This window comes from Ischnura elegans, chromosome X (assembly GCF_921293095.1).
Source record: "Ischnura elegans chromosome X, ioIscEleg1.1, whole genome shotgun sequence".
Lineage (NCBI taxonomy): Eukaryota > Metazoa > Arthropoda > Insecta > Odonata > Coenagrionidae > Ischnura > Ischnura elegans.
The window spans coordinates 58,161,581-58,188,066 of record NC_060259.1 but is presented as its reverse complement, the minus strand read 5'-3'; the positions used below and the strand labels follow the sequence as shown (position 1 = coordinate 58,188,066).

General features: G+C 39.0%; 1 protein-coding gene across 2 annotated transcripts in view; it reads right to left on the bottom strand.

Moving 5' to 3' along the window:
* The window catches only part of LOC124170937 (calpain-1 catalytic subunit-like), a 221,077-nt gene that overhangs the window by 39,259 nt on the left and 155,332 nt on the right, over window positions 1-26,486 (bottom strand). For both annotated transcript variants that reach the window (XM_046550008.1, XM_046550007.1), the window contains exon 3: window positions 3,422-3,692. In XM_046550008.1, coding sequence (XP_046405964.1) covers window positions 3,422-3,692 — 271 coding nt within the window. The remainder of the gene's footprint in view (window positions 1-3,421; window positions 3,693-26,486) is intronic.

Sequence of the window (26,486 nt, the reverse complement as noted above, 5' to 3'; positions counted from 1 at the left end):
GTAGCTCCTGAGACAGTAGTTCCCATATCGTTGAAGACTGCGAACCGCTCATATCAAAACTAAATCTTGTGTGCACCAACAATACCCTCCGTCACATCTCCTATCAACTATAACTCTTATTTAAGATCTTACCCGCAATATAACTCAAAAGAGATGAAAGAGAATAGATTTGGACCACATTATGAACGCACTACTGTTGAACGAAAAACAATTTTCTGGTTTTTCTTGGAATTTCATCATGCACGGACCACTTACACCCTCCGCCACACCACCTCTCACTCGTAACAAAAAGTAGAAAATTGCAATCCACTCAACAGTACGTGATGCAAAAGTATCATCACATCGACCTTATTAGCACCATTAAGCCTAAATCACACGATCATTTTTTTTGTCCTTCATAATGATAGCTCGAGCGACAGTTTTTCATTCAATCGTATCGTTGCTGTTGCCTCAAACAATGAATAGAGCGATTCATTGAGAGATCCAGCAGCTCTCCGAATGGGGTTATTTTAATTTGAAAATACTGAAAAACCCGCCAGGAACTGTGGGAGTTGTACTCTGGGCATATGAGGAAGCCAATGAATGGAGATCGCGAACGCAATGAGCTTTGAACAAGAAAGAGCAAATAAGGATCGTAAGCAATTCACAATAAGTTAAGCCTGAATCACACGATCATTTTTTTCGTCCTTCATAATGATAGTGCTAGCGATAGGTTTTCAAGGACCAAAAGAATAAACGCTCGTCCCATCATTTTCGGAACCACACGGTCATTCCCATCGTCCCTTTTTCCATCGCTTTTCCCGTCGTTTTCCGTACTTACAACTGTCATTCAATTAATGCCAAGCGTGGCGTAACAATCGCTGTTAGCGGCCGTGCGATCTGATTGGGCGAAGGACGGTGCCAGCAATGATTTCAGCGACGGGAATAAGGGCGTGCCGAGTGATTAAAAAAGGAATGGCATTTCCATTCCTAGAGCCATCGCGGAAAATGATCGCGTGAAACGGTCATTTTTTTCTGCCATTATTGGAGCGATCGCTGGAGTTGTCCCTTGGAAAGGATGGAAAAATGATCGTGGATTCAGGCTTAACTTATCATTGTGAATTGCTTACGATTCATATTTGCTCCTTCTTGTTCAAAGCTCATTGCGTTCGCTGAAATTCATTGGCTTCCTCACATGCCCGGAGTACCACTCCCACAGTTCCTGGCGGATTTTTCGGTATTTTCAAATGAAAATGACCCTATTCGGAGAGCTGCTGGGTCTCTCAATGAATCGTTCTATTCATTGCTTGAGGCAACAACAACGATACGATTGAAATGAACCGTTCCCTTGGAAGTGAGCCCTTATATTGAGCCATTACGCGCGCGCTATCACTTATTTAACTTCCAAACAATGCTTTATTAGACTAATTTGTCCATTCTGTATTTCAGAATTCAAGCTCATATCCGGAAACCCAGAATAACCCCCCTCGAACAGAATTGAAGGTATCTGTGAGAAAAGAGGGAGCTGTAATGAGGAATTCACCAGGGTCCGCCGTCTCGCAACATGGAGGCAAAACGTAGGAGTAAGACATAAATCTGACTTCAGTTTAAACCTGTAAGACTGCGTCACTACTATTTACTCAATGGATTATTCTTACGAGTCTTCGCTTCGGCAAGAATACCACCACGCCGCTGAAAACGCCGACCGTGATACTCTATAGATTTTGTTGCTAACGGCTTCTGGGAGCAGCAGCGTGTTGCGCTTTGTCGTGCGAGCTTTCGCGTCCATTACAGGGCGCATCATCAGGCGATAAATGTTTCATTCATTGCCTGATGATGCGCCCTGTAATGGACGCGAAACTCGAACGACAAAGCGCGACACGCCGCTGCTCCCGGAAGCCGTTAGCAAGGATGCCTCTCGCTGCGAAAACCTACGTTCCAAACTCTATAGATTTACCCAAAACTAGATAGAATTACGTATTGATAACTAGAAAAGGGGACCGACAGCTGCACATCATTCGTTGCGCCATGAAGCAGGGATCGATAAGATGGGTGGTGAAACCCTAGACCTGACGCCCGAGGGGTTATTCCGTATTTCAAATAAAAATAACCACATTCGAAGAGCTGTTGCATCTTCAAATGAATCGTCCGATAAACCACTGATTGCTAGGGACAAAATCGATGATTAGGATGAAGTGAACCGCTCCCTTGGGCGATGGCCCTAAAAGTGAGCCGTTACTCGCGCGCTGAAGGCGATCACTAATAGGGTAGTTTCCTTCATCACATAAAACCAAATGCATTGATTGCTATTCGTTACCAACCATTAGGGTTTTCATAATATACAAATTATTTGGTTTTAGAAATCCTAGTTTAAACGAATGGCAATGGTCAATTTTAACCTCATTTGAAAAAGGCCAGATTGGCGCCTATGCGATGCCACTCCACGTGACGTCACAGGGACCTAGTTTCTACACGAGAGGATAGGAGTTTTACATCGTCTGAGATTACCAATGCATGCATGAGGCACAGAGCTCAGGGAAACATGTCTTAATAATCGCTTATTAAAATTGTCTAAGGTCGGAAAGTTTCCTTCGTTTGATAAGGTAGTAATAATCCATATTTAAGCCAAGCGCTACCTGCTAGCAAGGTACTCTGCTACCTGCTAGCAGCCTGCGTCGTATCAGCGCTCAAGCCTCGCCTCAAGGTCACCTCACAGGGCGGCAGCGGGAACCAGAAATACGTCACACGGACTTTTCCCATCATTCCTACTTAGCCGTTACGTTTTTGCGCGCTTGAAAATGTTCACTTTTCGTAATCGCGAAAAATAGATATCGTCATTCGAAAATCTAAGAGCGTGAAATGCGTACTCCAGGAGTAATAATCTTTCAATTTAGGCAATAAAAAAATAATAGGAAACCACCCTATTGAGATTCCAAACAATACCGGTATTTGGCTAAGTCTGTGATATCATCAGGCTTTGAGGCTGAATTCGAAAATGTTGAATAACCCCCCTGGTTTCGTAAAGAAGAGTAAGTTTCATAGGTCTCCTCTTAACGATATGCGGAAAGGGGAACAAGCCGCGACGCGTCAGGCAGTATTGAATTACCTCCTCCGAATGTAATTCAACCTGAAGGTTTGTCTGGTTATGTGAGGATAGAGCTCACTCCGCACTAGGCCACAGGGGTATAAACTTCACATATTCAGGGTAGGTGGGCCAATTCTTTTCCCTGGGCCACCTCGCACTTCGAGATTTGCAGTATCCAAAGGCTTTACCTGGGATTTAAACCCGGGACTCCTCGATCAGCAGCCTAGTGCTCCACCCACTGGTCTACCACGCTCCCCCCAAATACCGACTAGAAAACTGGCCCTCAAAGCGGTGAAAAATGGCATATCAATGGGATATTCTTGTCACAGGTGAAGTGGTAAATGCAGATAAACTCACGTGTGGCCTCATCCAGACGATGGGGTGGATGGGCGGCCGGAACTTGTGGCATCCCCAGATGGCTCGCGGCCCGGGCGGGAAGTCGGGATCCTCGAATAGCACACCGCGCTCCCGGCACGCGCGCCGCACCGCGTGGTAGCTGCACGGCGGGTGCAGCGGGTGCCGCGACGATGGCTCCCCGCCACCCGTGCGCAGCGTGCTGCTCTGCGCACCCGGGCCCGAGCTCCCCCCGCCGCCTCCCGGCCATTGCCGACGATCCGTGGAGCGGTACCTTGGTGCAGGACAGAAAAAGAGAGTCAGTGGAATTGAAATTCTTCCGCGTTAGTTTAAAAGTTAGACTCCAGAGGATGGGGTTACAAGTTATGCTTAGGACCCCTTTGTAGTCACTGCCATTGAATATTCTATAAAATATATTTATGATTCATTCGTAAAAATTTCGGTCTGAATATCCATTATTAAAACAGTGAATAGGTGACCTTTGACACATAAGTGAATAGGTGACCTTTGACTCAACGATACATTTCTGCAAAATTTGTTATGCGAATTTATATGCACCAAGGATGAAGTTCGTCATGAAAAAATATTTGGCAGCCAATACTATTTCATGGCGAACTAAGATGATTTTCGACGGTTTACACTACCTAATACCCTCCGATAAATACCCTCGTTACAAGCTTGGTTCAATATTAAAAACCATAACATTCTAAAACATATTTACTTAAGTTCAGAAAAGTGAGCGATGACGATTCTGTAAAACCAATGCAGTTCTTTTCCGTTTATATCGTGACTCATGACCCCGATGGTGGTAAAAAAAGGAGAAGTTATAGTCAACGATTTAGTTTTAGTTGTTATTAAATCAACGATACTTCGCGTCATATTTACAAAGTTGCTCAGGGTGCAACTAGTTTTCCGGAATAACCTCTCCGTCTGCTAACATTCAGCAAAAAAATATCCAGAAAAAAGTGCGTCTCTGGCACCGAATCGCTAAACGTTCATCCATAGACAAGATACGTATTTCTATGCACTACTGCATCGTCCAGTACAATTGCATGGTGAAAAAAGCAGTTGGTATATTTCATTGAATTATAATGGCGAAGTACTAAGGTTTTAAATTGAATATGTAGCTTTCCATGACTTGGAGCTGTTAACGAACAGTTAGAGCCTTAACCTCATCTATGATATCGACTATTGCACCGCGCAAAACGACAAATAGTTCGCACTGAGATTTATTTTAGCTGGGGTGGGTGATGCAGCGATACATTTAACACCATTTTCAAGTGAGGGTGACTGCCATAATAGCTTAGTTATGCGAAAGTTTTCGTTACATATGCAAAATTTTCAGTGATTAAAATATTACCTGCGGGAAAAAAGTTTTTTAGCATCTTTATGGCAATCAAAAAACACAATCTAGGTTTCTAGGCAGTTTGAAAGTTTCACTATGAACATATACACAGTACAGGCAGCAAGAAGTCAAGGGCACTGGCACAGAGTTGACAATGCAGAATACATAGGCAAGTTTTGCTCTTCTGTCCACAGCCCATGTTAGGTAGGAACGGAACGGTTATGCTACGTTGGAACGGAATTCAAGCAAATGAACAATCGATTTTGATTTCAGCGGTCAAAATACATTCTCTGAACGTCCTGCTCAAACTAAATTCAATACTATCACGCGAGACACTACAAGTTTTCTTAAGCCATTATACGGGAACGAGCCGGTCCTCTAGTTTCGCAAAGTCTAAGTGAATTTTTACACGAAATGGCATTATTTTCAGTGATATTGCGATATATCATTTATATAATTAACGTTCGTTATGTCTCATCAAAAGACTGCGGCGATAATGGTCAGGAAATATACTTCGACGAATCGGCCAATTTACGAGAGAAAGCAAATCGAAATTCCAGACATGGACCCTTTATTTAGCATGAGCTGCACGATTCATGAAGTATTAAAGATGTCGCTTAGATGATATAGCAATAAAAATACTGCGGGATATGGGAATTTTATTCAAGTTTCCCTCCTTCCGGCACTACAGAGAATATCGAAATTCCATTTCCGAACTGCGGCGAAAGTGGCGCTCAATTCGTAGCATTACTTTTGTATTTGAATGCACTGTGACCCAGGAAAATTCTTAATTGAAATTGGTTGAGGCTACAAAATTATTGGCAATACAAAATCAGGCCATTCAATTAGATAGCATCAAGCGAAGGTATTAACAGAGCGTTCTATCAATCAGTTTTGCGTCATTAACCCACCCTCGTCATGCAGTATCCTCAAATATCATCCTTTGAGTAGAAGTTTTTAGTAGTCGCATTACTGCCAAAACAGATAATCAACATAGGTATAGCAGTCGGGGAAAACGTATATGTTTCACTAAGGCAATACCTATATGATGCGCATTCGCTGAGTGTAATATTTGTGCGAGGAAATAAAAGGAACTATTTCCGATTCTTTCCAACGGAGCTGGAGAAGAGCTTTTCAATTCCCGAACAACATAATTCAGTCGGAAATCACCCCGAAACTAGCATGAATGGGGATTGGTCTCAATAAATACATCAAAAATCGTGTTAGAACAATGAACAACACAAGAGACCACGGTGAAAACAGTAAAATAAAATAAAATTATTCGCGAATGTTAGTTTCCGTTGAATTATAGTTCTCGTGAATTGAAGAGCTTATAAAATAAAATGATACACAAACACTCTAGAGCCAGACAAAAACCCACACAAATGATCTCCAAAGGCGCCATAACTGAATTTACATACTTTGCCTAAGATGGACATCCGTTACTTTCACCAGCAAAACAGTGCAATTGTATTGAAGGAAAGATTGTATACTCTGGACGGCATTACTTTTACATCTACACGTTATTTTATTTTCGTGCGCTTTGAAAATAAATATATTTCTTCCTAATAGCTTTAATTCAGTTCAAATGTCGCTATTTATAAATATTTTTCTACTTACGCTTCGCCAATGACAACATTTCAGTACACAATCAAGTCATTCAATTTGACGCAACCCCATGGAAGGAATTCAGACAGTATTGTCATAATCAGTTTCGCGTCATAAATCTATGTCGACTTAAATTAAATGAAATTTTATAGAGTCGCAAGTAAACATAAATAGCGCTAAAAATAAAATAATAAGGTTTATTTTCGATTTATGGACGCGTTTTCGATAATTTCGGAATATATTGATACATTTAAGGATACCTTCAACTTTCATCTGTTGCAAACGAACCTCAATTTTTCCCTTGAATAACAAAAATATATCGATATGTTTCATATACTCCGGCGAAAACGTGGCTCAAAAAAGTTCTATGTAGTGAGAGAGGAGATTTATTAAGAATATGAAAAACCACATTGTTAAAATAACGTAATTATAAATCTATTTCATTACGAAGTATGAAATGATCAACTTTATCTAAAATATCAGTCAGAGACGAAAGTTTTCGTAAAGAATTTGGACCCACAAGAAAACAAAAAAAACTGCGAATTAAAAAAAACATATTTCCAAATACCAGCAGTGCCAAATTTTTATATGCCATTAGGCCTGCATAGCTGTATTTTTCGCTACGCATGCTACTCACACATGCCAAATCGTTTGCGAATGACGAGAAACGGAGGCTAATTAAGCTAACGGAACGGATAGGACAACAAAGTAATCAGGGCACTAGGGTCCTTTTTAAACCGTTTCAAGATATACTTCCCCTCATTACCGATTTATAGGCCCGCTTTAAAAAAATCGCGCTCCTTTGTCTCGCAGGCGGATCTTAATTATGGGGGGTTAAAAATCTCGGAGGACTGTGGGAGCACTGGGCGTTAAGTTCACACACGCACGCTGATGATATGGCTCGGATGATGGCCCGTGGTTTTGTTTGCCGTAATTGTTTCCCTTGTCCCATATTATGGAGGAGAAAAACCATATCTGTGTCATCAGGTAGTAGACAACAGCTGAGACATCATGGGTGTTCTGCTGAGATGTTATACTCCACGGCTGAATCTATGAACGTGAAATCGGCGCGAAAGCAAAGTCGATTTTGAAAGCAAAGAATTCTTGAGAAATCCTGTCTGGAGATTGAGGAAATATTTTACTAGACTATGGTAAACCACAATGATAGCGTGTTAGACCCTTTGGAAGGAGGACTAATAGCGGAAATAAATACAGAACGCCAGGGAGCAGCTGAGTTTTATAAGGCATTGGACACACAAAAATCATTGCACTCTTCCTCCAAAGTGCGTCCGTTGTGGGGAAGACCATATTTATTCATCCTGTAAGAAATCTTCTGATTTACCTGCCAAATGTGCTCTTTGCGGAGGATCTCACCCGGCTAACTACTGTGGGTGCATTAAGCACAAAGAGGCCAAAGCCGAAATGGTTGCTCGTCGGGGAGCCAGTCAATCACGTTTAGTGTCTCAATCTGCTCCCTATCCTCCCCCACTTTTCAGATCATTCGCCGCTGCCACCAATAGGCTGGTTTCCTATTATTTTCTAATTGCCTAAATCGAAAGATTATTACTCCTGGAGTGCGTATTTCACGCTTTTAGATTTTTAAATGACGATATCTATTTTCGCGATTAAATGAGAAGTGAAAATTTTCAAGCGCGCGAAAACGCGACGGTTAAGTATGAATGCCAGGTAAACTCCGTGTGACGTCGTTCTGGTTCCCGTTGCCGCAAGTGAGGTGACCTTGGGGCGAGGCTGTGAGCGCTGATACGACGCAGGATGCTAGCAGGTACCAGAGTACCATGCTAGCTGGTAGCGCTTGGCTTAAATAAGGATTATTAATACCTTATCAAACGAAGAAAACTTTCCGACCTTAGCCAATTTTAATAGGTGATTATTAAGACATGTTTCCCTGAGCTCTGTGCCTCATGCATGTATTGGTAATCTCAGACGATGTAAAACTCCTATCCTCTCGTGTAAAAACTAGGTGCCTGTGACGTCACGTGGAGTGGCATCGCATGGGCGCCAATCTGGCCTTTTTCAAATGCAGTTAAAAATTGACCATTGCCATTCGTCTAAACCGGTATTTCTAAAACCAAATAATTTGTATGTTATGAATACACTAATGACTGGTAGCGAACCCCAATAAATGCCTTCCGTTTTCTTTGATGAAGGAAACTACCCTATTCTTGATTTCAGACTGCATTTCCTTCCATATCAGACAACCGTAAACCTCCCTTAACTCATTCCTCATCCGCCAATGAAAACCGAGAAATTCTCTCTTGGTTCTCAAACATCTCATCCCATATTTCCTCCCTGCTTACAATTACAGAAAAAAAATCGTTCCTTCTTCATCAATTTCTTCTACTTCCATCTCCTTAATTATGTTTATCGTCCAGGCTGATGGCACTTTTTAACACAATTATTTCAGACACTTAAAACAATTATCACTGCCTAGAAATTTTCTCTTATATAAGCCTTTCGTATGTCTTCTCCTTTTTATGTATTGTCTCTTCTCTTTCGTATGTCTTGTCCGTAATCACAGTTAATATTTGTGAGTAATTAATTTTTCTGTGTAAGTTTATTCACTGCTTCTTCGCTGCGTTCACTGCAACGCAATATTGCACTGTTTCAATGAAAAAAAACAACAATTGAATCCACTTCAGTAGGGGGGGGAAATATTAAAACAAAATAATAAATAATAAAAAAACAACAAAGTTCAATAAATAACTTTGAACTTGAAATTCAACGCATAGTGTTGCTCTTGTTTTCAAATTTATTAGAGTAAAGTTCTTTTTCCACACAAACAACATATAATACTGACAACGCCATTTTTTCAATTGCTTTTGCCAACTGGCTGGTTGGGGTGAGTTTTTGACTCACCGGTACAGCCCAAATATTCGCGCCTCAGCGTGATGATTATGAAGAGCAGAGTTTGTGAAGGGTTTACACGATAAACATATGAGTGTTAAATGAGTTCGACTTATGAGCGGAGTAAGAGCTGGGAAAGGCCTTGTTCCTTTCAACCCAGTTTAATTTTATTCTACGTTCCAATAATAGCACGTGTTGGGCGAACGACGGTCCAATTGCAGAAATTAATATCCAACACACTCATAAGTGAGTTTCTACGTTTTGATCTCAGTAGAAACGGTGGAAATGTTCTAAACGAAAGAATAACACAAGTAATGCAGTAGAAAATATCTCAAGAAAATTGCCACACAACATTAGCGAAATTTTTAACATAGTTCTATTCCCCCAAGTAGGTCTGCCCCTCAAACATCGCTAATGGTTATACAGGGAATCTTTAACTCAGCGAAGAACTTACAATAACCAGTAATGTCGAATTCAGAGCCGAATACGTTTCATATAACATTCAACATGTATAACAGGAATTCATTATATTATCTTAGAAATACTAGGATTTAAAGATAAAAGAAAAAGACAGCATTGCCGAAAAAATCGTCGAATCAATCATTAACGAACTATCCAGGATTAAAATAATATCAATAAGCGTTCACTGAGCTGATGCTCTCGCCACGAAAGTGGATAAATTGTTTCAGTACTTTCAGATTTTCCCTTAGAGAGGATTTCAACGCCCGAGAAATGTTTTTAACCCATTATAACCCAATAAATGCTTCTAAGTAACATCAAAAATGTACACATTTTCATCTTAATTTAGGAAAGATTTGATCTACGTGTTCTTTTGTGCTATTACGTTTAATGGTGAAATATGTTGCCGCGCACAATAATTATGATTGAGAAGAAAATTTTCACATTTTTGAAATGAAAAGTCTTGATATTTAATTTATCCTATAAGCATCTCTGGGTGGGAAAGGGTTAAATTTCTAAGTTAAGAACATCGCTTTGCAATTGGTGGAAACTGAGCCAGTGGCAAAAAGTCTTCTCGTAGCTTCAAGGGTATTCAATAATAATTTAATGATAACTACATCGACCCTATCGAGAAACGTTTATAGTGTTCACCTTTTCATATGTTGGCAAAGTCTTCGATATTGACAAAAGTCACATTAATGACGACTGCAATAAAAATACTAACTCAGGGTTTTTAAAGAGAGGCTATCTTGCAAGGTAAGGGAAGATTTCACTTCATACTTAACCATAGCCACGTTCAGTCCACACGTTCGCCTTTCTTGGGCTACCAATGATCTCCAGAAAAATTTTAACAATCAGAAAATCGCGCAGCGGAGACCTTAGATTCGAGTGTTCCTGATTTGACACGTCAACTATTCTTCCGGAGGTAATACATTTTAACAGTTGTAGAAGACGAGCACGTTACTATTGTACAGTGAGTGGCAAAAAATACGATTAAAACGCGAAAGGAAAAGTACTTAATGATTACGTATTAAAATTCTGATATTTTTAGTCGCAATATCATTCCGAACCCGTTATCACTTCGAAAGTCACAAAATCCCACTATTTTATGCACACACCGTCCTACGCCGTCTCGATGACAGTAAATGCAGACGGGCTTGGAGTTGGAAGGATTTATAGGACATCCAAAGTTACTATTCCGAAAGTAACGAGGCTCAGTCAAAACTCATTATACCTTGAATATATTCCCTCATTCAGTTCTCTTTAAAATATGACTCAGGTGCACTGAGTACCCAGTTCGCAATTTTACAGTTTCTGTCTAAACATTTCTCAAGTAATCCATTATTTAATAGCTACTTAGCATAAGCGCAAGCAACCACTTGGGACTCATCATTAAAATAAGGACCTAAACAGTCATTCTCCACTTCAATGCCAGTGACATTTAACGACAGCAAAAAATCTCTGCGTGACTAAAGTGGACACTTAAATTTTCATTGGATAAAGTTTTTTTCTACCAGTGAGCGAGGTGAATTCTGCTTCATTGGACCACACACGTAAAATACCATTTAGGGAGTAGGAATAATTCAGAAATAAAAATCCGAAACTTAGGGAAAACATGTCATGAGGCGTTTAAAACAAGCGATGTGTTCAATAGTTTTTCATTTATGTACCTTTTTCTTCCAAGGTGGAAAATACAAGAGAACCTTTTCATAAAAGATAGAGATTAAAAATATGGGTTAAACGCCCGGAAATTAATTACTTAAGATTTATTGAAATCATTGCAGAGATTTAGCCCACAATGCGCTATTAGGCACCTGGCCTAACCAAAAATATGCAAGGCAGGCCCAAGAAATAAATTCTAGTAGACTAATTAATGATTATTAAGTACCTTTGACGAAAAATACATAGGCTTATTAATGAAGGAGGGAAATGAAAGAGAAGATACGATCAAGAAATCAGAAATCACTGCAAAAATCCAGATATCATAAGCGAGATTAAATGCAGAAGAATTAGGTGGGCGGGGCATATCATAAAAAGGAAGAATGCATTGCTGACGGATCCTGAGTAGAGTCCCACAAAGCGAGTTTTCGAGCAATAGAGTTTTAATCGAAATGAAAAGCTCGACTTTTCAACATAAATCGAAATTTGAACCAAGAGGTCGATTAATCGAAAAAATCGACGGGTCTCTTTTGAAAACAATATATTTCGTGCAAAAATGAAATTATTCATTCGAAAAACACACAAAATGAACATACGGGTAGCAGTAGTAGTACGGGTGGTAGAAAAATATCAGAAAATACGATTGAAAATTTTGGTAAAAATTTATAAATGCACGCAAATTAAAGTTTTGGGGTCACTGCTGAGAACCATTTGGCTCCCCAAAAATTTTATAATAATAATTTATTTGCTCCAACATTTTGATTTTATAACTGATTAACAAGATAACAAATGGAAGGAGCTTTAGGTGGTCTCCAAGGTCATAGGACCAGAATTGAGCCACCATCAAATAACAATATAAGAAAATTAAAATGCAGTAAATAATGCATGGGTGCTTTAAATACATTACATAAAAGTAAATATGCAATTATAATTTGTGAGAAAAGCCAGTCTTTGGCAAGTCTCACCATTTTATTTTGTGCTTTAATTTTTTAAATTCTAGCGGGCAGTAGATGAAATAACTTTGGCCCCATGTAAAGAAAACTACGTTTATATAGTGTTAACCTTGGTCTTTTTGTTACTACATATGACTCACTTCTTAAATTATATTTGTAATTATTACATCCACTCGGCATATTGCCACTTCTGGCATAAAACAATTTTAGACTTTGAATAAATACTAGATAATGCCTTAATGGCAACAGCTTTAGGGCCACAAACAACGGAAATGAGTGTTTATAACTATTTTTTGACAATATTACCCGCATTATTTTTTGCAAAACGAGTGCACACATGAATGTGTTCATGTATGCACTGCCCTAACAGATTATGCCATAAGGGATTTTGGAATGAACAAGAGCATGATAAATGACTTTAAGAAAGATCAACTGACTGAGATGCTTCTTGGATGATAGAGGACGTGCCTTTCCCATTTTACGGGCCTTGGGTAAAAGCATTTCATTCGGGACGGATGGCATTATCATAGGTCGATAGTGATGTTGCTGAGATCAAATTAAACAGATTGAAGTTCAAAAATCGAGTTTGGATCGAAACCTGAAGATCATGGCTCGATTTTCGATTATGATCGACATCGATTTTTTCCCTCACTACTCTGAAGGGGACTGCATAGAGGAGGCCCACTTCCATCCCATAGAAGGCCTATTTCTGTTGCCACTTCTGTCGCATTTTAATCGTGTTTCAAAAATGTCCGCGGCACGGTGATGAGTGCCATGCGATCCACTTTTTTTCCAAAATTTACGGTTTAACGTTTTATAATTGCGAGGAATAGTACTGAAAAGCTATGAACTTTATAGGTCACATCATCCTGAATGTAAATTTCGGTGGACAACCCTAATTATACCTTATTTCCCCGCGAAACTCAGATCCCATGAGGAAGTTCCCCCGAAGGATGATCAGCAAGTCGCTGCTCGAAACGTCGGGAGACATGGACGACATCAACCGGTGGAAAACCCGAGAAATCTTTCTGCACCTGATACGCCGGGAAAACCTAATATCATTCTTCTGTAAACCTATTTAAATGCGCGGTGGTTGACATCTCTGGCAAGAAGATGCGCATTGTACGGAAATCATTCGCAATCGGGACATTATACGGAAATCGCGGCCTATACGAAAATTGCTTGTCATCAAAATCGACTTGAGGATCCTCTTTTGTAATATTCGTGATGACTGTACTCGACGACAAGGCGTCGAGCGTAACCGACTGCGGCCGCAGATTTCCGATTACTCCGCCAGAGTGCGGACTCTTCGCGTATTTGTCCGTCAAAAGCGTGGAATGGAAATGACCCCCTAGCAGCCAACCGATTGTGGCTAAGTCCATATTTATCTACAAAGACGGACACACGCGATGGACACAAAAATCAGTGCCCCAATGAAAGATTATACGAGGCTGCGGCGTGGCATTTACGTACTCATATTCACGAAATTTTCTAAAATACGACCTTAATGATATGTGTAGGAAATTGCAATACTAAATTTAGGAAACAATTGCTGACTATCCAGCGGTGAACCATTACGGAGTCACCCTCGAGTTCACTTGATATGCGAAACTTCTAAGATAACTAGAGTGGATAACTAAAAGGGTAGTTTCCTTAATCAAAGAAAACGAAAGGCATTGATTGCGATTCGTTACCCACCATTAGTGTATTCATAATACACAAATTATTTGGTTTTTGAAATACCGGTTCAGAAGAATGGCAAGGGTCAAATTTTATCCTCATTTGAAAAAGGCCAGATTGGCGCCCATGCGATGTCACTCCACGTGACGTCACAGGGACCTAGTTTCTACACGAGAGGATAGGAGTTATACATCGTCTGAGGTTACCAATGCATGCATGAGGCACAGAGCTCAGGGAAACATGTCTTAATAATCACCTATTAAAACTGGCTAAGGTCGGAAAGTTTTCTTCGTTTGAAAAGGTATTAATAAACCTTTTTTAAGCCAAGCGCTACCAGCCAGCAAGGTACTCAGCTACCCGCTAGCATCCTGCGTCCTATCAGCGCTCAGAGCCTCGATCAAGGTCACCTCACAAGGCGGGAGGGGGAACCAGAAATGCGTCGCACGGTCTTTTTCCCATCATTCCTACTTACGCGTCGCGTTTTCGCGCGCTTGAAATAATTCACTTTTCACTTAATTGCGAAAAATAGATATCGTCATTTAAAAATCTAAAAGCGTGAAATACGTACTCCATGAGTAATAATCTTTCGATTTAGGCAATAAAAAAATGATAGGAAACCACCCTATTCTGTGAGAAAAATCCTTCCTAATTATTTAAATTTATTGCTGTAAACAACTCGTCGTCAAGATAATTCTAAACGCTTGCATACGAAGAATGCATCCTAAGGCTTAGATCACTCGCGTTATCTTTTCATTTCAACTGTAGAACAGAGTATGGGGGTCGCGGGAATGAAAAATTCAAATCGAAAATGACATGCTAAGTGATTCATGCGGCTCTTTTTTACGACATTGGGAGAAGATTTAGTGCTCTAGAACGAGATAGAGCGTGTTTCGACCAGTATATTAGCTCCTCCCGGAGGAAACACTAAACTTCACAGCGGGAATAAATATTTGGAAGTATTCCAAGGAACCTCCGAACATAGGCGACATCAGTTTTTCTTAGCATCTAAAACGCTCAATTACATTCATGGACGACTGCTGAGATAATTAGCTATTCCAATACTTGCACACGTCTTTCCTCCATCAGTTTTTTCTTTGGCATTTAAATGACGACAAACCCACATCCCACAATCTTGGGAAAAAAACAATAGTAGAAAAAATTTCAACGATTATTAATTTAACAATTCCCCGGAGAGTAGAATCAATTTCTGATTGATCCATAACCTCAGAGACTATCAAGTTTACCGCATTTAATCCATTTAAATGCAAATTGTGTGACATTGAATACGAGCCGATAATAAATAAGGCACATCAAATCGTCAGTAAAAAGAGTAAATTTATAAATACGTAATTGGTGTGAATAGAATTATGCCATGCCAATATTTTTCTCACATAGTGGCGTGGGTTTGAAGAATAACTGCGTTCTCTGTCTTACGACCTTAGATAAGTAAGTTTTTATATCAGCGCGTCAATTTTTAAATCGAAATTACTAATCAATAAAAATGCAAAAACCACAAATAAAAGTAGTTAAACATGACATGAGCACATTAGAAAATTCCTAAGCTCAAAATTATGCATGGAATATCAACAAATAAAAATACTAGTACTTACGTCAACGAATATGGAAGCCCTTGCAGGGTTAAGTTACGTAGGCGGGATAGAAACTTGTGCAGCTCGATATAGCAGGCAATGGCTTCACTCAACAACATCGTATTGCTGGTTTTTTGAACTGAGTAGGAAAAGGGCAGGGAAAAAATTTAACTGCCACCTATTTTATTTAAAATCTTGCAAGATGAACATGAAACTCTAGGGGAGGCTGTGATGGAAGAACTTATGGGCTTAATGAAGAAATGAAATCCCATAATCGATGAGTGAAGCTAAGTAAAATAGCCCATTTCCACGAATATGAGGAGACAGGAATGTGGTGGATGAGCCTTACAACAGCAGGAGCATGACAGGAAGACTGAAAATTATGAGTACAATAAAAGGTGGTGGAAGATCTCAGACCGTGGACCTTAGACGCGGAAATCGAGAGAGGCCTTCGGAATATAAAGGCGGTATGCGATAACATGTCCTGTGAGCTTCGAAAGAATTCAATGAAGGCCGGGTGGATTTCATAAAAACAGTTTTATTTCCGACACCGAAAAGAAGAAGGCTTTAGAATACTGCGACTATAGGAATTAACCTAATATAACAAGAGGTGAAAAAGGTAGGTACTAAGGATTTTTAAAACACGAAAGAAGCTTCAGCTTGATTTCAGGAAAGGAAAGTCAACCCGTGATGCGATAGCGGTAATGAGGACTCTTGTGGAGTCGAATATGGGATGTAACCAAACGCCTTGTGTATGCTTGATTCTTGGATTTGAGAAACCAATTAATGGAGAGAACTGGGTAAAGCGAATGGGAAATAATGCAGATAATCGGCGTACAGTGCAGGGATAGGATTTTCATTAGTAATCAATCTGTCTCACAAGGGGAGAGTCACAAAACTGGGTCTCAGATTTCAATCGAACTTTATAGTGTTGTAGTCCAACAAGAGCTGTCAACGAATCACCCCCCATGAGGATAAGAAGTTTAACATTTTCAGGTCTATTACATCCCCGCAGAAATAAACTTTTTTCATATAACAGCGGTTGCCCGGTGGTTATGGTAATCGACTCCTACCCGGAGGTAATAGGTTTGATTCCTGATAATGATGACCAGCAGGATTTTGTTGAATGAACGGTAGAAACAAATTAACACAATTGAATGCTGCATTCAAGAATCAAACCTAGGACTTCCGGGTAGGAGTTGAACACCGTAACCACCGGGAAACCGCTGTAATTTCTAAGGGAACATCATAGACCTGTAAATGTTTAACTTCGTTTCTTTTAACTATTGGTTACATAACCCCATATGGTGGGCGATTCGTAGACGGCTCCCGATGGACTACAACACTAAAAAGTTTGATTGAAATCTGAGACCCAGTTTTATGACATTCCACTTGTCAGACTGCTAACTTGAGGGTAGAAAACACGATTCTACAACGTCGCTTTTGTTTTGGAAATGCACGACGGAAAAAAACCATGTTTAATGAAAATAATATTAATTTGTATTTTTGCTTGTAGTTTTGCCTATTACGGTATTACTTATTGAGCATTTAATGAAATAATAATGACGAATGCAAATGGGATAATTTATGAGTTAATAAAAAAGTAGCCTTGCCAGATTTGAAGGAAAAAAGGTGGCAAAGAAATAGAATAATCTAGGAAGGTAATTTCGTGGGAATGATAACAGATTTGTTTTGACACGTGCCTTATCCAGCAGTCAAAACGAGAAAAAACAACGAAAAAATAAGGTGAACACAAAAACAGCTGCCTCGAAAAAACACATGATACGAATTACTGAAGACTTGACAGGAAGGGAAACAGAAAAATCTGATGAGTAAAGAGGAGCACGCGGAAAAAAAGATGAACTGAAGCTTGAAGATTAACAAAGAGAGAACGTTGGAATCAATTTGTGGTAGAATGCACAAAAAAGAGGTCGCCATGAAATTATGAAAGCAACAGCGGTCGTAATCAAAATATTCATGAGATCTGGGCGATTGGTGGAGGATGCAAGAAAAATCGCGTCAGAAGAATTGCACGACGCAATGCAGCATTTAATCGTGCAAAAACTACTTCCAGAAAAGAGAACTGGAGTGAAAAATATTCATTGCATAATGTGAGATGAGTGCATTATTTTCGAAACCGAAGAAAGGAAAAGAAAAAATTAACCAATACAACCGACATCATAATTAGCAGTAGTAGAGGAAAAAAAGCACGGCATGGGAAATTAGGCTCAAAAGTCTTCATGCTCGAATATTTTTAATGGAATCAACAATGCGTTCAACGCATTTCATCAAGTATAGCATGAATGCATCGAGACGTAAATAGTTTTCGCACTAATTTTAGGAGACTTTTGAACATATTAACTATAGATTATTGCACCCATATACAAACTATTTACCCCCTAAAACGTAGGCAAATGAGAAAAAGCATATTCAATATAAGTATATATGATAAATATTTAGAAATTTCGAATACTTAAAAACATGGTGACATTAATATTCAGACTGAGTAGTTAACACATTAAGGACCGGATATTTTTTTTCGAACTTACCCCAGTGGCCGGGTATCTTTCAAGGCAGACGTTTTTTTGCATGCAACGTAATTTGGTTTACATCTGAATAACTTTTTACAATATATCTTTCAAATTTTTAGTGCTTTGAGATAAAACTTAATGTTATAATATGAATAAATAATTTTTAATGCATACCTAAAATCAATAAGTTTTATGACACATAACCTCGATAAATTTATAAACTTTATAAAGGCAGCGTGTAGAAAACACGAGTTATCTCGTGATCCGTCCGTAACAGATGGCTCGCGAAACACGAGTATACTCGTGATCTGTCCGCAATGTGTTAACATAGAACGCTGGTCCTGGAGGCTTTAACGCTCGCATATTACAAAAATCAACAACTGGAGAATCAAAATTATGAGTCTTCCCGAGGTACTAAAATTTTTACGTAGACTTCATAATAAACCGTATTTAGAGTTCGATAAAAATAAATTTAAAACCCAGTGAAGTGAAAAAATTAATTGTTGAAATTAAAAACTATAAAATTCTCTAATATCTCAGCCTAAATGAAAATAATATGGTACCATCAAAAATAATTTCGCAGCTTTTTGAATGCAAATCCAGTCGACCTGAAAAGGGTGGTTTTAAAATCAATTTTGCCTTCAAATATAATAAATATGCTTCGGTAGGATTAGCAATTTAGCAATCGCTGGCGGAACGTAAATCGCCAGCCGAGATGGATTAAAATTAATAATTGTAACAATATGGCTTCAAATTGAAGTGAACTTCGAATCCATGTTATGGCTGATCTATTTACTTCCACTGGTAACAGATACTTTTTAACGTGGTAAAATTGAACATGCATGCACGGGATCTTTAGGAAAATCCGAGATTGCAGCATATTTTGTGGTGCCATGATAAACACTGTGACCTCATAAATTAATCTTTCAGAATGTCACCAATTATAACTCAGTGCGCAATAAGTACTTTTAGTAGAGTAAAACACACAAAAAAGGAGTTGTGCAGTAAAAATTAAACAAAATGATTACGTTGCCATAGCTCAGTAACTAACGAATTGCGGCCCCATGTATACGGACAAAAAATGCTTAAAGTTGTCTCCTCTACCACCTTCTGAAGTATAGCAGTTTCCTCCTGAAACACTCTTTATTTTTAAAATACTCATTAAAGCAGAAGAAGGACACATAATCAGCCACACTTTCACTTATCTTAAGAGGATGTATCACTCCCTCTCGATCGGCCGCATTTAGTCTATTTTGGCGAAGCATTAGTTACGTCAAACTTATACTATCATGTTAAGATTCGCAGGGGCTATAAAGAAAAACATGGGAGAGTGACTGCCTAGTGAGAAGAACGATTACCTGATAAATATGAAGGGTCTCGGGTTCAAATTCCGCTTGAAGCCTTCGAACTATAGAAAATAAAATCAATCAAGCGCGAGATGGCCCAGGAAAAGGCCCATCTACCCCAATTTGTGATACTCACACACGCTTGTGGCCAACTCTGGGGTGAGCTCTACCAGGGGCGCAGCTAGGAATTAAGGTTGGGGGGGAGGGTTTAGATGCAACTAACACCAGGGTGTGTGTGGTATGGTATACCCACCAGGATAAGCGGTAGGTGCGAGATTAATAAATTGCGAAATTTTAAGATAAATTGTTCAAAATGGTGAGTTTCACGGCTTCCTGAGGGATATTTCATTAATCTTTACACAATTCTATTAGTAATATTAATCCAATTGAGTAAAATGGATTAAACATAAAAATTTCTCTGAGCTCTGGGGGGGGATTTATCCTCCTTGCTGCGCCACTGGCACCAGGAGCTCAGAGCCACGTTGGTGTCCCGTCACCCTTGTGAGAAAGCGACGGATTGCGCGGTATCATACAGGCTCATGGGTGCGGTTGCTGCATTCTTATTTGTTTCAAATCAACTTCATGTGTATCATTCGATACAAAGTAATCAAGGACCAGCGTTTCAAAACTTGCCATTTGCTTTCGATATTGACTGAAATCCGAAAGCAAAAAATTGTTTCAAGAGTCACTGAGCTCTACCACCACCTATCCAAGCCAATCCTCGGGTGGTTGCGTCGTATATGACCGAGTAAAAATTTTCTTGATTCTTGCAGTGCTTTGAAATACTTCCACTGCGGAATAGAATTCGAGTAGGATTTATCTCTTCGTCTGTGGCTTAGCAAGCACGAAATCCTTCTCCTGTGCTACAGTGTGGACTTGAGACGTGAAGAATTACCGAGTGAGAGGCAATATGAGAGAATCATAAGGAAAATCTTCGGCAACACTTATCTACTTTTCATATTTGTAAATTTTACATTTGAGAAAAAACAGTTGGTATTCCCAAATTTTGAATACAATTAATTCTAAGACGGTCTACTCGGTAAGCCCAGACATTTTTTATTTCAAAATGACAAAATAAGCCTTGAGATAAGTTACAAAAAAAGATAGATCGAGCGGGACTGGTGTGTTCCCTGGCTTCCATTCCTCCTTGCATTCGTTTCACATACATCTGCCTCCTGTGCAAACCCATTCAAATGCTACGTTTTTGATATTTTGCACAGTCTTTGGGGCATGCTTTATTCCCACTCGTTTGACCCCCCTTAATTTTTCCGCTTGTTAAAATACTCTCAGTAGTTTCGTTAACTTTTACTAAACGACTGTGAGTACCATTTCAAAAATATTTTGATTTTCATCTTAGAAACTTCTTATGAATCTTATGGTCATGGAAATTATAGAAAATACCTATATTTCAAAGATTTCCGGGAGCGACTATAGAGTGCATCTAGAATAGTCTTATTTCATTTAAATTTTGAATCAATTACTTGTCGTTTGAAGAAATTATACCTTATGAATTATTCGCTTTCCTTAATTAATTCTTAGAGCATGGCTAAGAGTTCTCTATTTTTGACCCTGGGTCAAGATCATATTTCAATTTTTTCAGACTCACACCACGTACTCTTGTATCTTCAGAGTCAAAATGCTGTCGCTTAATGGAGAGATCCCACGACTTTTTTCCACCGAATGAATTAATCAGGTAGTTGATAGTTTTGCTGGTGCACTATTAAAATTATATTAGGACTTAATGTTAATCCTAAGGTAAATTGCCTACTAACAAATTACGGAAATAACAAAAAACGGAACAAATATTTTCCTGGACCGGAAGTAAAATCATAATAATTACGTATCTTTTATCGAAGGTACGGAAAATTTTTCAATGTTTATATCACAGTTTTCATTTAATTTTGAAAATTTAGTTGTTCCATCCATGATGGATCTCGTAAGACTTCCCTTTTCAACATTGGCCATTCTTGGGAGAAGTCAGGTTACAATATTTTCGGCTTATTTTCTATACTTGGGAAAACAACGGAACAAATATTTTCCTGGACCGGAAGTAAAATCATAATATTTACGTATCTTTTATCGAAGGTACGGAAAATTTTTCAACGTTTATATGACAGTTTTCATTTAATTTTGAAAATTTAGTTGTTGCATCCATGATGGATCTCGTAAGACAATGGCTGCACTTGGAAGAGGGCATCGTGTGTGATCCCATAAACACCGACAATGGGTCGCAAAGCGTCCAATCTCGGGATAATCTCTCCCCTCGAGAAGATCGCAGGAGAAAGCGTTGAAAATTGCAAGAAGTTGGAAGATTTCTCGGGGTCGTATACCTGGAAACTTTACTATGGAGTCCGTGTCATTCCGCTAATAACCGGCTGGCATTCCTCCAACCATTCGCGATTCGACCCTTCCGTTGAGCTTCAAGGGAAACGCTTAGGCTTTCCTTTGTGCTTTTCCTCACGCCACGAAGAGAGTATCTTCTCATAAGATCCCGGAAAATCATAGACTTACATTGCTCCGCATCCGAGACGAGACCTACTTGGATCGCAATCAAGTTTTCCATATCGGTGCCAATACAGAGTAGGGGTAGACTACCAAAATGCTTATCTCTATGGTCTCAGGCTTAACTTTGCGAAAGTTCATTTTATCGTTCATGAAATTTAAATCTTTGATCTATTCCGCCAATTTATTTCGAAGTACGACTGGTTTTAGACAAAGGAGAATGACGCCGCTGCGTCGGAACTAGTCGTACCTAAAATAAATTGGTGGAATACAGCAACAAGTGAAGTACATGGGAGTTACGATAACCTCGAACCTCACGTGGGGAACACATATAAATAATATTTGCGGCATAGCCCTGAAGAAATTAGGATTCGTCAAGCGTATTGTGGGAAGATTTTCGGATGAGAAAGTAAAAGAAAGGTGCTATTTCCCACTCGTCCGACCGCACCTTGAATATGCAGCGAGCGTATGGGATCCGGTGCAGAAAGACTTAATCCGCGAACTGGATAAAATACAAAGGAAGGCTGCGCGTTTCGTCAAAAACTGCTACGGGCGTACAGACAGTGTTACTCAGATGTTACGCGAATTAGGCTGGGAGCCGCAGGAGGCTCGGAGGCTGCGCGCTAGGCTCAGATTGCTTGAACAATTGAGAATGGATATCTTTAAGAGCGACACAGAGAACATAATATTAGAGCCACAATATATTTCCAGGTCCGATAGAAGCGAAAAATTAAGAGAATGTTTTGCCGAACGGATAGATATGGGAATTCGTTTTTCCCCCGAACCATAAAGGACTTTAATAAACGCTAGTCCCAACATCGTTAGAGCACTTCATTTTCTTTTTAGCTGTAAACGGCTGGAGTCCCAACACCCCCTGCCACACGCCTCTTAGGCGGCTTGCGGGGTATTATGTAGATGTAGATGAAGCAACTAGTGCCGACGCAGCGGCATCATTCCCCTGTTTCTAAAACGACTACGACTGGTTTTTTGACACAAGAGAATGACGCCGCTGCGTCGGAACTATTCGTACCTAAAATAAATTCGTGGAATACAACAACAACTAGTGCCGACGCAGCGGCGTCATTCCCCTGTATCTAAAACCAGTCGTACTTCAAAATAAATCGGAGGAATACAACAATGTTTTTTAATTTCATCAAAATGAAATGATCGTGCGGAAAATGAAATGATCGTGCGGCCACTTTGAAAATACATCACTACCTCGCGGACCGCAAATAAAATAATACATCCTCATATTAGATATAGAAATGTAGTCATTGTGGCCATTTTTTGGAATGAGATATTCAAACATAATGAGTTATAATTATTGTGTTAACTACTATTCTTTGCGGTACGATTAATCTCGCGGGCCGAAAAAATGATAAAATCCGCTGGTTGGACTACCCTGTCATAAAGTCTTCTCAGTATTCCATTTCTTTTTTTGCCATTCTACACAGTTTTACGCTACAGATCTTTTCAATTTTTCTCCGTTCGGTTTTTCAATGCTCCGCCCATTTATCTTCGCATTTTGTGCCTATTTTGTTCCATTCAACTATACACAGGCATTGAGAAGGAAAAAGTTTTACCTCCGTCGCCCATAATTTTTTATGCTTCAGGAAAATGTGGATCCAGCTAATAGTTGTTCTGATTTGAGAAATACGAATTTATTTATCATTCTTTGCATTAATGTATTGAATGGCATAATTGAATCAATGGTATCTTGAATACATTTATGTAAAATTACGTGGTATTCGTTGTTCTCGTTTGACTCCAAGTCCAATGAACGTTTTTCATTTTTTTGTAATGCATGCAATGAAGTTACTGTGTGAAATCGGTAAAATCTTTGTAAGCAGCAATGACCCCCGGGAAATGTCGTAATGCGTCTAATATTGCACTAAGAATACATAAATATCTTAATATCGTAGCCAAATTTTGTGTTCAGCGCATCTAATTGCTTGAAAGAACGCATCTGTACCATAACTTTTCTTTTGTCAGCCTTCGATTCGAAATCCTAAGACGCCAGATTGAAGGGCGTTGGATTTTATATTTGACTCTCACAAGCAGTTCATGTACATTTTATGTCATGGGACACAAACTAGCTCCACGCATCGTCTATAGCATGTCATCAGTTGCATTCCGTATTCGTTAACGGCCGGCTGAAACCTCTTATGTGATTCGTACGGCTAAGACTAAATGACTAACGCTTACATGCCTGAAAAAACCGGTGCTGACTTCATTGTCCTGGGGTAATGATATTTTTTTCTGTGGAAATTACTCCTGTTTTCCTGGAAAGTAATGGTAATAACACGCTTTTAACGCTAAGGAAATCTCCACTCTGAATTCAGGACTGCTCTCATCCATTCTCCTTCTAGAAAACAACGTAAACTTCTTTTTTTAGAACTGGATAAAAACAGAAAGTCGCATTAAAACGTCTATCATCCTAAAATATTTGAGGCTAACAGTCGCCGTAATTGTTTCCTTCTTTCTCCATACGAGTGGCGAAAGTCATATATCGGCTCGCTTTTCTTCTAAGGAATGTACAAAGTGGTAATAAGATGAAATATTAGTTGGAAAGCCTTTTCCACCCCCGTAGTGAATGACAGCATATATTTATTGCGATTCTGGATGAATGGAAAAGAAATCTGGCCTTCAATTGAATAATCACTGCATCCATGTTTTGAATCCAGTGTTTCCATGGGATCGCATACAAATCCATTGGAATAACTCCATGGAAATCGGTGTACTTTGCATGAATGAGGAATTGAAGAGAACGCTTTCTTATCATCTAATGATGCAACTCAACTCATTTTATAAATTTGTGTTATCATGAAATTGAGTGTCTTCCACTTTTAAATGTTGGATGAATTTCCAATCGAAATAAATTACATTATTGCATTATTACATTATTAGAAATTATTGAAAAATCAATATCATTTTTAACCATAGTAACTAACTTTATTTTTTTTATTTTACAGTTTTAAATATTGAAAAATCAATACTCGGTCCTTAAAACCATGAGTGTTTGATTCTTGAGTAAATATATGGGCTTAGTAACCGTATGTACTTGTATTTAATCGATAATCTTCTCCAAATACTGAAAACAGCCAGAAAATTTCACTTTGAGAATAGGGTAGGGAAACATGTCTTAATAATCACTAATTAAAACTGGCTAAGGTCGGAAAGTTTTCTTCATTTGATAAGGTATTAATAATCCTTATTTAAGCCAAGCGCTACCAGGCAGCTGGGTACTCAGCTACCCGCTAGCAGCCTGCGTCGTATCAGCGCTCAACTCGCCTCAAGGTCTCCTCGCAGGGCGGCAGCGGGAACCAGAAATACGTCACACGGAGAGATTTCCCGGCATTCATACTTACGCGTCGCGTTTTCGCGCGCTTGAAAATTTTCAATTTTCATTTGATCGCGAAAAATAGATATCGTCATTTAAAAATCTAAAAGCTTGAAATACGTACTCCAGGAGTAATAATCTTTCGATTTAGGCAATATAAAAATGATAGGAAACCACCCTATTGTGGTTAAATAATTAGGACAAATAGTTAAAAGCTTTTTTGCATCAAAATAAATTGAAAATAATCTCCTGCAACCTCAGTTTCCTCTCTATGTTAACCTGACTCTTCCTCATGTAAGTGGGACAGAGAACTATTTCATCCAGGAAGAAGATTCAGTTTTCTCCAGAAGTTATATTTTTAACTTATAGGTGTCGAATTCATAAAACAATTGATAATTTTTTCCGGATTAATGCCGCGTCGACTCATTTTTGGTGGACGAAAGTTTCGGGTGCATTCCAGCTCCCGTCGTAGGGTCATAAAATAATGTAGTGGGATTAAACTTATTAAGTTCGGTAATAAGATTTTCTTATACGAAATGTTTGATAGAAGAGCTGCAGGAATACGACAACGTCTAGTCCAAACACGCACCAACTTGGCCAAGTTGACATTTCCAGGCACTTCCTGAAGAAAAATGAAAGGCATTCCTGAAGGTAATGAAAATCAGTTTTAGTCATGTTTATTTCTAGTTACAATTTTCAAGTAACTTACGAAGTTTTTAGGAACGATTTCTCGGGTTTCAGGCGGATGATGTTATAAGAACATTTGATTGACTTTTTTAAAAGAGATCTTGAGGGTATTTCAGTGAATGCTTGAATTCATGTGGAAGCTTATACTCTACGAAGGATCGTAATTTCACTATTCTGTCTTCCGGAATAGGAGCAATTTTGAAATTTAACATTGGTTTGGTAAATATTTGAGTTTGATTAAAGCATTATCCAAAAATACAATTAGAAGGAGGGCGAAAAATTTTCCCAAAAATATTTATGGGATTGCTAATTATTTTCAACGCAGAAATTTCTCATCGAACTCATAAAAAACGGACCGAATTCAGGCTTAGGGCGATCAGAAACGTCGTTTTTCGAATGAAAAGTGAAAGAAGAATTGTCGCTTAACTGTCGAAAAACATAATCTCGTCTGCGCAGACAACGTTTAGGATGCAACCTAGAAAGCTTAGATTCGGGGATGGAATA